This window comes from Colius striatus, chromosome 24, assembly GCF_028858725.1.
Source record: "Colius striatus isolate bColStr4 chromosome 24, bColStr4.1.hap1, whole genome shotgun sequence".
NCBI classification, from domain to species: domain Eukaryota; kingdom Metazoa; phylum Chordata; class Aves; order Coliiformes; family Coliidae; genus Colius; species Colius striatus.
In genome coordinates, this window is record NC_084782.1 from 2345276 (window position 1) to 2357600 (window position 12325).

At 55.2% G+C, this 12325-nt stretch overlaps 1 protein-coding gene across 1 annotated transcript in view; it reads left to right on the plus strand.

Annotated features, from left to right (window-relative positions):
- The first annotated feature begins 24 nt into the window (after window positions 1–24).
- SLC9A1 (solute carrier family 9 member A1) overlaps window positions 25–12325 on the plus strand; it is a 30532-nt gene continuing 18231 nt past the window's right edge. The window contains exon 1 of the mRNA XM_062014587.1: window positions 25–459. Within this exon, the coding sequence (XP_061870571.1) occupies window positions 132–459 (328 nt within the window). The 5' untranslated portion in view covers window positions 25–131. The remainder of the gene's footprint in view (window positions 460–12325) is intronic.

Genomic DNA, 12325 nt, shown 5'->3' on the forward strand with positions numbered 1-12325 from the left:
CGCCGCGGCCGCCCCAGCTGCGCTCCGGCTGTCGGCGGGGCGGCTCCTGCCCCACGCCGCCGGCGGGCCCCGCCGCCCCCCCCCAGCCCCCCCACCCCCGGCCACCCCATCTCCCCCTTCCCGCCGCCGCCATGGGCGCCGCGGCCCTGCGCGCCCTGCCCTGGGCCCTGCTGCTGCTGGGGCCGCTGCTGCCCGGCCAGGGTTTGCAGGCCAACCCCTCCAAGCCCCCGGAAGGGCCGCCGGCCCAGCCCCCGGGGGCAGAAATCGGGGGCTTCACCCCGGCGCCGCCCGCCTCGGCCCAGGAGATCCACCCGCTCAACAAGCACCCGGCCAACGGCTCGGGCGAGGGGCACGCCAAGCCCCGCAAAGCCTTCCCGGTCCTGGACATCGACTACACCCGCATCCGCATCCCATTCGAGATCTCCCTCTGGATCCTGCTGGCCTGCCTCATGAAGCTGGGTAGGTCGGCGGTGGCGCGGTGGGGGGGGAGCTCAGGGGAAGGGCACTGGAGAGGGGACCCCCAGCATCCCGGAGGGGGACCCCCAGTTTCATGGGGCAGGTGCCTTGAGCGTCCCAAGGAGGGACCCTCTGAGCTTCCCAGGGTGGGACCCCCTGGCTGAATGAGACAGGCACCCCTGAGCATCCCAAGGAGGGATCCCAGAGCATCCCAAGGACGACCCCTCCGGAGCATCCCAGGCTGGCGCCCCCCGAGCATCCCAGAGCCACTTGCCCTGCACGTCCCGAGCAGCCCCCAAAGGGAGCTGGGGGCAGGGGTGGGCACCGCTCTGCCCACGACCTTGTGTTGGTGCGGGGCCTGGCAGGCAGGGCAGCAGCACCCCGCTGCTCAGCTCCTCTCGCTGTCAGGGAGCGGGACTGCGGATGCTCCCTGACCCCTGACCATCCTCCGCTTGCACCAGATTTGTTTTCCTTTCTCGGATTCTCAGGCAAGCAGCAGGGAGGAAAACTCGGGTTTATTTCTTTGCTTCCTTTCTCAACCACAAATGCCTTTTATAACCTTGGACAAGTCACTTTAAAATTCCCCAGTGCTCCAGCCTCCCGTTCCTCCCGCTCCGCAGCCAAGCGGGGTGGGCAGCTTCCTCTGCTGCAAAGCAGCTGGAGGATCCCTGCATTAACCATAACGAGTGTCAGGGGCCAGAGGGCTGGGAAGAGTCACTGGCTCTGGAACAGCATCATTCTGCCTGGGTGGGGGATGTTGACAAAGTGTTTCCCAAACTTCTGCAGCTGAATCGATACCAACCGAGTTCCCTCTAACACGAAAAGGGATGGCACCATGTATAATGTGATGTAACTGCTCCCGTGCTCCCCAGCCCTGGCCTCGGGCAGTGCAGAGGTCAAGCTGGCCCTGGTCCCATCCGTGGTGAGAAAGCCAAGAGGGCAGGTGAAATGTTTGCCTCTTCCTGCCTTGGAGCAAAGGCAGCTCCACGCTCCTTCATTTTGCCCCTCAGTTACCAGCGAGGATTCAGTAACTCCTTTCAGAGCACTCAGCTTGCTCATTGACATCCTGCTTTGGAAGAGGGTTTTTTTAGCTGGTCCCTGTTGGTGACTGTGCCCTGGCCCAGAGGGGTCTCAGAGACCCCCCAGGAGCTCAGCCCCTCACTGCCCAGCATTTCCTAAAGCCATGTCCTGTCCCTCCCATGCTGCCCTCAGCACACAGGGGTGGGTGAAGCCCCCTCCTGGGTGGTGTTTTATTTACACGTAGACGCAGGAGCACAAACGCTCAGCCTCAGAGGGTTCCTGCCTGCCTGGGAGACGTGTGCTGGGGCCGGAGTGAAGCCAGGCAGGGGCCGTGGAGGTTGTGCCTTCCTGCCTTTACCCAAAACCACCCAAGGCACGTTGAGCTGGAAGGTGCCTCTTAGCTGGAAGGTGTCTCGCCAGAGGAGACGCAGATGGGAAATCTCCTTTCCCGGGGCTCACCCGGCGCATGTTAAGCGACCTCTGGTAGCTGTTTGGGGCTATTGCACTGTGTTTGCAGTCCTCCTGCCTCACACAGCAAAGAGTGATGAAATCAGGAGTATCTGTGCGGAAGCTGGTGGAGAAAGGAGGGGCCAACGGCGCTGGCCTGCGGCCCTGCTCCCGGCTGCCCGGGCAAAGCACCGCTGGAAAGCACCAGAATGGGCAGCGGGGAGCGGCTCCCCGGGGACAGCTGTGGTGGGGGGCTCAGGGGGCATCGCTGCCCATGGCCATCCCCTCCCACAGGCACCCTCCTGCATGGGGAAGCCGTTCCTGCCGTCCTTGCTGGAAGTTGGGGCTCGGTGGTGCTGCAGGAAAAGTTATTTCTGGCGGTGAGCTGAGCCCCGGCGGTTCGTACGTGTTGGGAGGATTATGCAAGGCTGCGTGTTTATGGGGTGTATTTTAGGAGGAGCTGCCGTGTGAGTTTGGCAAAGGTCCTTTGGAGATGGCAGGTGCTCTGCAGAGCTCCAGGGATGCTGATTATGCCAAAATCCATACTGTGGGTTACCAACAGCTCTTAACAAGGCCTTCAGCAGCCCAGCAGTCCTGGGACATCCTCTTCCTCGGCCTCTTGTCCAGGGTTTTGAAGGGAATAGTCTTGCTTTTTCATGTTGTCTTGACACATAGTTCCCAAGTTGATGTTACAGTTGAACATTCAGGCTTCCTCTGCTCGTGACCTGCAAGAACATCTCACTGCTCAAGGTCTAGATCCCATCGCTGTCAATCCCACCTTGGATCAGAGCAGCAGGGAAACAGCCGCTGTGTTTCACACAGGGACAGGTCTGTGCAGAGCCGGGTGCTGCTGAGCGCCTGTGCAGTACAGCCTGTGATGGCAGGATGAGGCACACACAGCTCCAGGCTCCCTGAATCACACGGTGTTGGGAGCACCCCGTTTTCATGGAGAGGGGAAGGGGGCTGATGAGCAGAACAGGAATTGGCAGCGTTCCCTCTCTCCCCACTCTCCTGTCACTGTGCAATTATTGGTGCATTGGGGTAACCCTGCAAAACCCTGAGGTGCAGGGGACAAACATTCGTGCAGTCAGGTGCATGACAGCTTGGCTCCTCCTGACTTCCCTTCCCCAGCTTCTCCTCCATCTCCAGATGTCTCTTTGCTGGATTAGGGCTGGTGATTGAGCCACATGTTGCTGCAAAACTGAGAGTCTCCAACCCTATGAGCAGCTTCTGGATGTCATCCACTGGTGTAGTGTTGGGTGATCGTGTAGAGGAGCTCAGAAGTGCTTACAGGGCTCTTCTCTGTGCCAGGAGATGCAACCAGACTCTTGTCCTGTTGCTCAGTTCCCCCTCTTTGCTCTTGACACTTCAGACAGCCATTCAGGCTTAAATGAGGCCCAATGTTGGCCCTTCCAGGTGATTTACCCTCTCTCCTAACTGAGTTTGTTTGGGGAATCAAAGGTGTGAGTTGAACCCTCCTCTCTTAATGCCAGGGATTCACCACCTGACAGGAGGAGGCTTTCTGAGACAGAGACTTGTCACCCCAGCATGTCCTGCAGGCATGGGCTGTTTCTGCTTTGCTAATCCCAGCTGCTGCTGGATGTTTTACTTAATAATCACGTGGTATTTTAAGGCTGTGTAGAAGAGGACGTGAGAGTTAGCTACAACCATGACCTCCCAAGGCTCCACAGCGACATGCAGACCACATCTGGTGATGGCTTGATTTTGCCTTCGTGGCTGAGACTTGCAGCCAGACTTTGTCTCAGCCTGTTGCATTGCTGTAAGAGGTCAGACCTTTGTAAAACATCCAAATGGGGAGCTCTCTGTGCCCCTTTCCAAGGTTTTGCAAGAACGTTGGAAGGGTTTCCTTTGTCCATGCCCAGGGAGGGATAGGGAAGGGCTGGGGAGTTTCTCAGCACAAGAACCTGATTTCCTGACTCTGAGAGATAACCTTTCAGCTCATTCAGGAGATGTTCAGGGGAATTCAGGTTTGAATGTAAATACTTTTTTGTTTTCAGGGGAAAGGAAAGGAGTGAGTCAGGAATGTCAATAACAGGCTGGTAGCAATGCTTTTGTCCCATTGCTGGCTGTGTGGACATGGGCTGTGGCTCAGCAGCCAGAGCTTTATTTGAAACCACAAGCTCTTACCTGCCTTGGAGAAGAGTTGGGGTCACTCATGCCTCCAAAAGCCATCTCAGGCTCTACCTTCTGAAGCAGAAAAGCACAGCAGTGATATTTGCATCCTGCATTAGGAGCTGCCTTCGATCGAGACATGTCCTCTGGTCTGGCTGCAGGGCTGGCTGCCTGCACCAAGTGCCTCTTGAAGCACAGAATCATTTTGGCTGGAAAAGCCCTTGAAGCTCCTGGAGTCCCAGCCCTGCCCTCACCCTGCCCAGCCCAGCACTGACCCCTGGCCCTCAGCACCTCAGCTCCACGGCTCTGGGATCCCTCCGGGGCTGGGCACTCCCCCAACTCCCAGGGCAGCCTGGCACAGGGGCTGACACCCCTCTCAGGGAAACAGTTCTGCCTCAGCTCCAACCTCAACCCCCCCTGGGGCAACCTGAGCCCCTTTCCTCTTGTCCTGTCACTTGTTACTGGAGAGCAGAGATTGACCCCTAGCTCCCTGCAGCCTCTTGTCAGGGAGTGTCAGAGAGTGCTGCTGTCTCCCCTCAGCCTCCTCTTCTCCAGGCTCAACACCCCCATTCCCTCAGCCCCTCCCCAGCCCCTTGTGCTCCAGCCCCTTCCCCAGCTCTGTGCCCGGCTCTGGCCACGCTGCAGCCCCTCAGTGTCCCTGTGGCAGTGAGTGAGGGGCCCAGCACTGAGCACAGCCCTGGAGCTTCAGCCTCCCCAGGGCCCAGCACAGGGGGACAATCCCTGCCCTGTTCTTGCTGCCACACCAGTGCTGATAGAATCTCAGCATCTGAGAGCTTCCCCAGCCTCCTAGGAGCATCCTGGCCATTCCACTTCACAGCTCAAGTGCATAGTGGGGACTTAATGTCCTACGTGACCAGGCCAGAGGCTGCTGTGGAGGGTCCCTGCGAGGCGCTGCCTCATGGCTGAGCTCCCTCACACTGTTCTTTCTTGCTGTCTGATGCAGTGCTCCAAATGGGGTTGGAGTCTGTAGCAATCACTGAGTCATTGCTCTTCTTCTCCCCCCTTCACAGCAACCAGCTTTTTCATGTGTCTGGGGTGTTCCCCCTCCCTCCAGACCGTCTGACAGCAGCCAGCGCCAAGCTGGTGCTTGCAGAAACATCACCACTGTGTGATTGTCTGGCTGGTGTAAAATGAGCCAGGCAGAGAGGCTGTGCTAAACAAGCAAGAAAGGCAGCCCAGGCCTGTGGGCAGCAAGTGTGGGGACACATCTTTGGGGACACAACCCAGTGTACAGGGCACAGGGCAGCCTGGCATCAGGCTCCAGTGCTGAGTGCTGCTCCTGTAGCAGCGGTTGCCTGTCCTGACCCTCCCCACGGCTGCTGGGGCTGGGGAGGAGTGAGATTAAGGAAGTTCCTGCTGCCTGGGGGCTGCTGATAGGAGCTGGGAAAAGAAAAGCAAAATGTGACAGATGCAAGTTGAGTTGTAGATCCTCAGAGTGACTCTGGGCACGGCAGGGTGGCTCCTGCCCACAGAGGAGAAGGGATGATTTCAAAATTGCCAAGAGAAACGTTTTTGGAGGCTGCTGGCTGGCAGCATGATCTGGGTGCTAAAACACTTGGGTGCTCTTCAAATGCTTTTGGCAGCCTGCATCTCTCCCCTGAGATCAGGGCTTGTGGAGGGGCCATGCCAGGGTTCTTACAGAGACTTGGGAGTCAGGGACTCAAGGGTTTGTTTGGGCCAAGGGTAATAAGCAGACTAGGAAACCTGTTGTGGTGGTAGCACAGGATGCAGGAACTGAATCTTGAGACCAGATACAGCAGAAACACCCCAGAGCAGAGCCACCAGCCTGGGGACACTGCTGCCACCTGCAAGCCTTGGAAAGGGGACAGCAAAGAAGTGTTTGAAGACATGTGTCACGCCAGCCTTCATCATCACGTTGGAAATACATGTGGCTGATGTCCAGGATGAATGTGTTGCCCTTCTGCCACTGCAAACTTGGCTTCTCCTGGGCCCCAGGCAGGTCTGTGCTGGTGGGAAGGGCTGCTGGGGGCTTTGTGGGCTGTTTCAGCTGGATCTATAGGACTAGTTGATGTGAAGTCACTCACTGAGCCGGAGGGAAATGTTTGTCTTGAAACCTGCCCAGGCTTGATTGATGTGTGGGCTGCAGACCCCAGGGGGATGTGTGGTCTGAGATCCCACCTGATGTTTCCCTGTTTGTACTGGTGAGCTGGTGGCTCTTCTGTAGGGGAATTGATGCTTTGTGAATAACTCAGGAAAGGATTTTGAAATACTGATGCAGCTGGTGCCACAAAAGTGTGAATCGTCATGGTAATGAATTTAAACAGCCTCTTCTGATGCAGACTTGTTGCATTCCTGCTTCCTATTGGGGAGTGATCCCAACACATGCTGTGGTTTCCTTTCCTTTGTTTTGCCATCTCAGGAAGAACAGCCACAGCATCATTTGTCCTCCCTGCTCTGCCCAGTGCTGGTGTCTGAACAAAAGCCCCATCCAAACTGTTCCCTCCATGGATCTGAGAAAACCATTAGGTTAATTAGGGCTGGAAGAGCAAAAGGTTCCTGTTGTGAAATACAGGATGATGCTGGAGTGAGAAAAGCTGAACATGTCTGTAATCACAGCCCAGAGCTCCTTGGGGAGCCCCAGGGTCCATGAAAGCAGGATGACATTTGGTTTGCTGCCGTGGCTTTGCTCCACGTGGGGACCCTGTCACCCTTCCCACACTTTGGGGCCACCTGGGAGCTGAAGCTGTTGTTCCATCAAGGAACACTTGGGCACCTTGTGTTGGGGTCAGGGCCAGCTTCTCACACAGTCTGCAGGGGAAAATTGGGATGTGGGTGTTGACCTGCCAAGTCCTACAACGGCCAGAGCCCAAATGGGTGCTGTCCCAGGTTTTGGGGAGATGCTATCATGTTGTCCCTGAAACATCCAGTAGAGTTGAGTGGTTTCTGGGGTAGGAGCAGATTGTGTCAGTGTTTGGCCTATCTGGTTCATGTCCTCTATCCCAAATTGCCCAGGCACCCAACTGTGGCTTCCCCACAATACCCAGAGGTGCTGGAGTTCCCCTGGGAATCAGTGGGGTGGAGAACAAGTCTTTTATCTGCAGTCAGTGTCCTTTGGGGTTTGAGAATTACATGTGGGAGAAGGGGAAACCAGTGGTGGTGGAGGGAAAGGGAGAGAGTTGTCCTTTGATTTACAGACAAGTAAACCTGTGGCCCTGAGGGACTGGAGCCCTGTGCTGCAGAAGGCAGGCAGACAGCTCAGGGGCACTTGTATAAACTCAGTAGACTTGCAAAAGAGTGTTGTGTTAGCATAATCTTTACTCTTTTCCCTCCTGCAAGTCCTGGGTGTTGGATGGAGCCTGCAGAGATGATGGGGGCTGTAGAGATTGGCCCAGGGGCATGCAGGAGCTGATCCTTTAACTAGAGCATTGTTGAAGTTGTGGGTGCCAAGAGAAGAACCCTGAAGCAACCATGAGGATGAATTACTGAAGCTTGTAAACATTTGAGGGGTTTTTTTTCCTATTTATTTGAGTCCCTAAGGCTTAATTTGTTCAAGTAAAGTCTGAAATCCCTCTGGAATGCTGTGTGAAAGCAGAACCTTGCTGAGCAGAGGCGGATGGGTTCCATCTGCCCCACGCTGGCTTCGCTGGGCTGCCTGGGTCATCAGCGGGCTGTTGGCATGCATCAGGGCTCAGAGCTGCTGGTGGAGGTTTGGTAACAGCTTCAGGGTTTAGAAATCTGGGCCAGGTGACCTCAAAGGGAACAGCAGAGGAGCAGGGAGGTTGTGGCAATGGTTTGACTTGGACCAAGTGTCAGTGCTTGGCCCTTTTGCTTCACAGTGCTGGCCCACACCCCGCCTTGGGAGAGCTGTACAAGCACCATTATTCTACATGGCTTTTGATATCTTGCTTCTCTCTCTAATTTTCCAGCATCTCCCAGTTGGTTGTTAATTGAAGGATGGCCATCTTGTCATGCTTTGTTCTTGTGCTCTTTCCTTGGGCAGAGGAACATGTCTGTTTCTGCTTTGGGAAGGATGACATGAAACACAAAGCTCTCCAGATGGACGTGCACACACAGGTTGCTGCGTGTTTGTCAGGAAAGGTGAGATGAAAGATTGATCATGGCTTGTGGTGGAGTGATGAGAAGGGATTTGGTGGGGTGTCACCTTTGGTGGGGTGTCACCTTTGGTGGGGTGTCCCCCCATGGCTTGGGGTTTCCTCCCAAGAGAGCCATACCCACCTGTGTGATGGATTTGACAGAGGCAGGGCTGACCAAAGGCTCGGATGAGGTTGGGGAGATATTTTGAGGTCCCTGAGAAGAAAGAATGCAAAGTTCTTTATGTAATTGGAAGAGGACAAATGTGTTTCCTTGGGTTGCCCAGGAGAGACTCATAAATGTTACGGCATCGATGGTCTTTGTCTCCACAAAGTCGCACCGAGGTCCGGAGGGACAGCTCTGAAATTCCACTTAATAGAGAGAGCTGGTAGGGAAATGATTCCACTCTCTCTCTCAAGACACACATCTGCAGGAGCACACTCTTTTTTGCAGCAGGTTCGTTTTCAGTGCCTGGAATTATTCTGCATTTTGAATTCACAACATGCTAGATCTTAATGATGTATTTGGAGAGAAGGCAGCTTCCCACCCCGGTGCTGTGATTGTCACAGCACGAATGCCACAGGCGCAGACTTCAGCATGCACAGGCCTTGAAAGAAAAGAGCTGGTGTATCCAGCCCTGCCAGTGCCTCAGTTTCCCACTGGGAGCCTTTTTCCCACAGCAGCCTCAGTCTCTGGGGGGTGCTTGTAACCTACAGCCTCCTCTCCTGTCTGTGAAGTGCCCCATAGAGGGGAGAGCGTCTGCTCCCAGGAGCGCTTCTGTGAGCTTAGCTGGGTGTGAAACGGCATCACCTGCATCCCAGCTGAGGGATGGGAAGCTGGAATGGCATCTGACAGGATTATCTCTTCAGTTCCCAGTCTCAGTATGTTTGTGGTGTGCTGGTGGGGTCTCTGTGTGTCAGCAGCTCGGCTGAAAGCAAAGGAGGAGCAAAGGTGACTGAGTTCTCACCTTGGCTCCTGACCCGCTGCTGGCGTGTGCTGTGGCTGCTGTTGCTTTGTCTGGGTTTGCAAAGCCCGGTAGTAATCAGTGATAATTGCAATTACCTCCTCCCTCCCTCCCTCCCTCCCATTGGAGTGGAGACCAACAGGTTATTTCCTGAAAAGCTTTTGTTTGTCTTTCCTGCCCGTGTTCCCGGTAGGAAACCTGCCCTTCCTGGGAAGGGCCATTGGCATCGCTCTGCCTGGGGACTTTGTGGTCACCTCGGGCCAGCTCAGCCTTAACTCTTCCTGAGGCTTCAAGGGTCAGCAGGAACCATGTATGAAATCCAACACAAGGGCAAGAAGCTGGGAGGGAGACTGGAGCCTCACTTTAGGTGACCAGACCATAGCTTTATTTTGAGTGACCAGTTACTGTCTCTTCACATCCCCTTGAGCTCTGCTCCAGAGCCATTCACTATCTGCATGAAGCAGCCTCAAGTGTTGTGTTGCACCATGAAGAAAGTAAGTGGGGAGGGGTTTACTGTAGAAATGCCCAAGGCTGAGGCAGACATGTTGCACTGAGCCCTCCCAGCCCCATGACTCATGGCCACCAGCGTGCCTTGCAACAGCTGAAGCCATCTGGGAAGAGCTGGGGAGGGTTATGTTTAGCTCCTGGCCCTTTTCCCTGGAGTTGGAATGGTTTTTTTAGACCTTCTTTTATTAGGCCTCCTCAAAATGCCCAAGTCCAGCTGGTATCACTCTTCTGATGCTTTTGAAGGATATAAACCCAAATGAGGCTGCTGTTGCCTTATAGAAAACTCAAGTTTTCCAGGACAAATGCTGTGTGGCAGGGAGGGCCCAGCCTTGCTGGCCTGGCTGCTGCTGCACCAGAGACGATGGAGAAGAGTCCAGAAGAGCCTTGGAGGAGCAGCAGCAGAGGTTTGCAGGGCAGTTTGTCCCCTGTGTGCCTGGCTCCTGCCAGGTGAATGCCATGGGTGGGAACCATCCAGATAGTCTCACCTTGGGAAAACTTTCTATGAAGTGGCCTGAAGGCTCCAAACAGGTTTGATAACCTGAGTGTGTGACTTGGGAGTGGCCCTGTAACATGCTGGTTAAAAGAATGCAATCACCCAGTGTCCTGGTTTAGCCAGGAGCAGCTTTTGGCTTGGTAACAGGGGGAGCGGGTTGCAGTGAAGACCCTCCCCCGGCTCCTAGGTTCAGACCCACCTCCGGCCCGGCTGGGCCAATCTGGCGCCTCTGCGATCACTATTTAGGGGACGGGAATTTGAAATGCGAGTCGGGAGGTGGAGAGTGATACAAGATGGAGGTCACCACGCGGACCCTTCAGCCAGAGAAGGAGGAAGGAACGAGAAGCAGTAGACCGGAGACCCCTCTGCAAGCCGTGGCGAGAATACAAGCTGTGCCCCTGAAACCTATGGAGATTCGTGGCAAGACTGAGAGCCACCAGCAGCTCCGTGTGGGTGAGCCCGGACGGGCGGGGGACTGTGTGGGGAGATGGCCATGGCCCAGGCCGTGCTGGAGAGCCTGCGCGCCGCAGAGCAGCCCCACACGAGAGGCAGAGAGGAGCTGCAGCCTTTGGAATAAGTGGGCATCGGAGCAGCCCGTGCAAGTCTGCCATGCTTGTGAGTTACCCCACGGACTTGCAGGGAGGACTGGTGTGGAGTTCACCCGTCCTGAGGAGGGACAAACGGCAGAAGCTCTCGGAAACCGACTGACTGAACCCCCCACTGCCTGCCCCCCCGAACCGTTCAGGGGGGGGCAAGGTAAAAACACCGGGATCAGGGCTCTGAACCCGGGAAGAGGGGAGGGGTGGCAAGAAGGTGTTCTTAAAAAGGCTGGTTGGACTCTCCATTGATGTATTACTCTGGGTTGTTTCATTTTGGTTATGTTTTGGTTGATTTTGCATTAAATTATTTTCTGTTTTCTTCCCCAAAACCGAGTAGCCTGGTCTGTTTTGTCCTGAACCTTAAGCGGCAATTAAGCCCTCCCTGCCCTCGAGCAATCCTCAGCCTCTTCGGTACTCGAGGCTAATCGTGGCCTTTGTTCCCTGATGGGCCTAAACCACGACACCCAGGATGGGGGTTACCCCACTACTCACCGGAGGTTTTTATAATAGCCAGCTTGGCACCAAACCCTTGATCGGTTTCTCAGCTCTTCTGGAGGAGAACATTGGGGTTTTGAGGTAGCTGTGGGGCTGGAGAGTGCTGGAGGAGACCTGTTCTTCTCTCAACTGTGCATGGCTGGGTTTGGAAGAGGTTTCCTGCAGATGCACTGGAGTCAAGCCTCGAAGCCTCCCGGGCCATCACTGCCTGCTCCACCAGCATCTGCACTTGGCCCTGTGTTTTTCTCCCTACTTGAAATGCTGTAGCTGTTGGGTGACAATCCAAGGTGCTGGGGGTTTCTTAAACAGCAATTAAGTCTTTCTTTATATCTGCTTTTCTTGCAGAGTGACCTTGCCTTTTCTTCTAGTTTGAAGGAGAAGCATTATCTAAACAGAGGGGTGGAAACTGGGAGCTGCTGGGTTCTTAGGCCAGCTCTCACACCATTCACTTGGGGACTTGGGCAAGTCCTTTTAATGTCTTTGGTCTCTCATTTCCTTTTTACAGCTGGGAAGAAATTAATACCCAGCTCTATAAAACACTCCCAATTGATCTGTTAATTTCTTGTGAGTGCTTTGGAGAGAAAATGATGATCTGTGCTTTCACTACCTCAGGTCTCCCTGCTCTCAGAAGAGAAATATTCAAGTGCTTCTACTAAACACCTCTGTCCATGGATTGGGCTGCCAGGAGAGCCTGCCTTTGGGCTACCAGGAGAGCCTGCCTTTGGGCTACCAGGAGAGCCTGCCTTTGGGCTGCCAGGAGAGCCTGCCTTTGGGCTGCCAGGAGAGTCTGCCTTTGGGCTGCTAGGAGAGTCTGCCTTTGGGCTTCCTGCTGTGCCACCACTTTTCATCACCCATGAGGTTGTGCAGGCATCCTGGTGTGAAGAAGTATCAGGGGGTGGAAATGGGCTTTTTGAGGCTTGGCTGAGAGTCAGCAGCTGAATGAGGGATGGGTGAGTCAGGGAGGCAGTGACTGCTCCTGCCCTGCCTGCAGTGCCAGCTGCACCCTGGCACTTTCTCTGTCTGTTTTAGGGAGGTTTCCCTGGACACAGGTCTGTCCTGAGCGTGGCTCTTGCAGTGAGTGCCCCAGATCAGCTGGGCTAGAACTCTGGGCAGACTGGTTCCTAAACTTAAACTTAC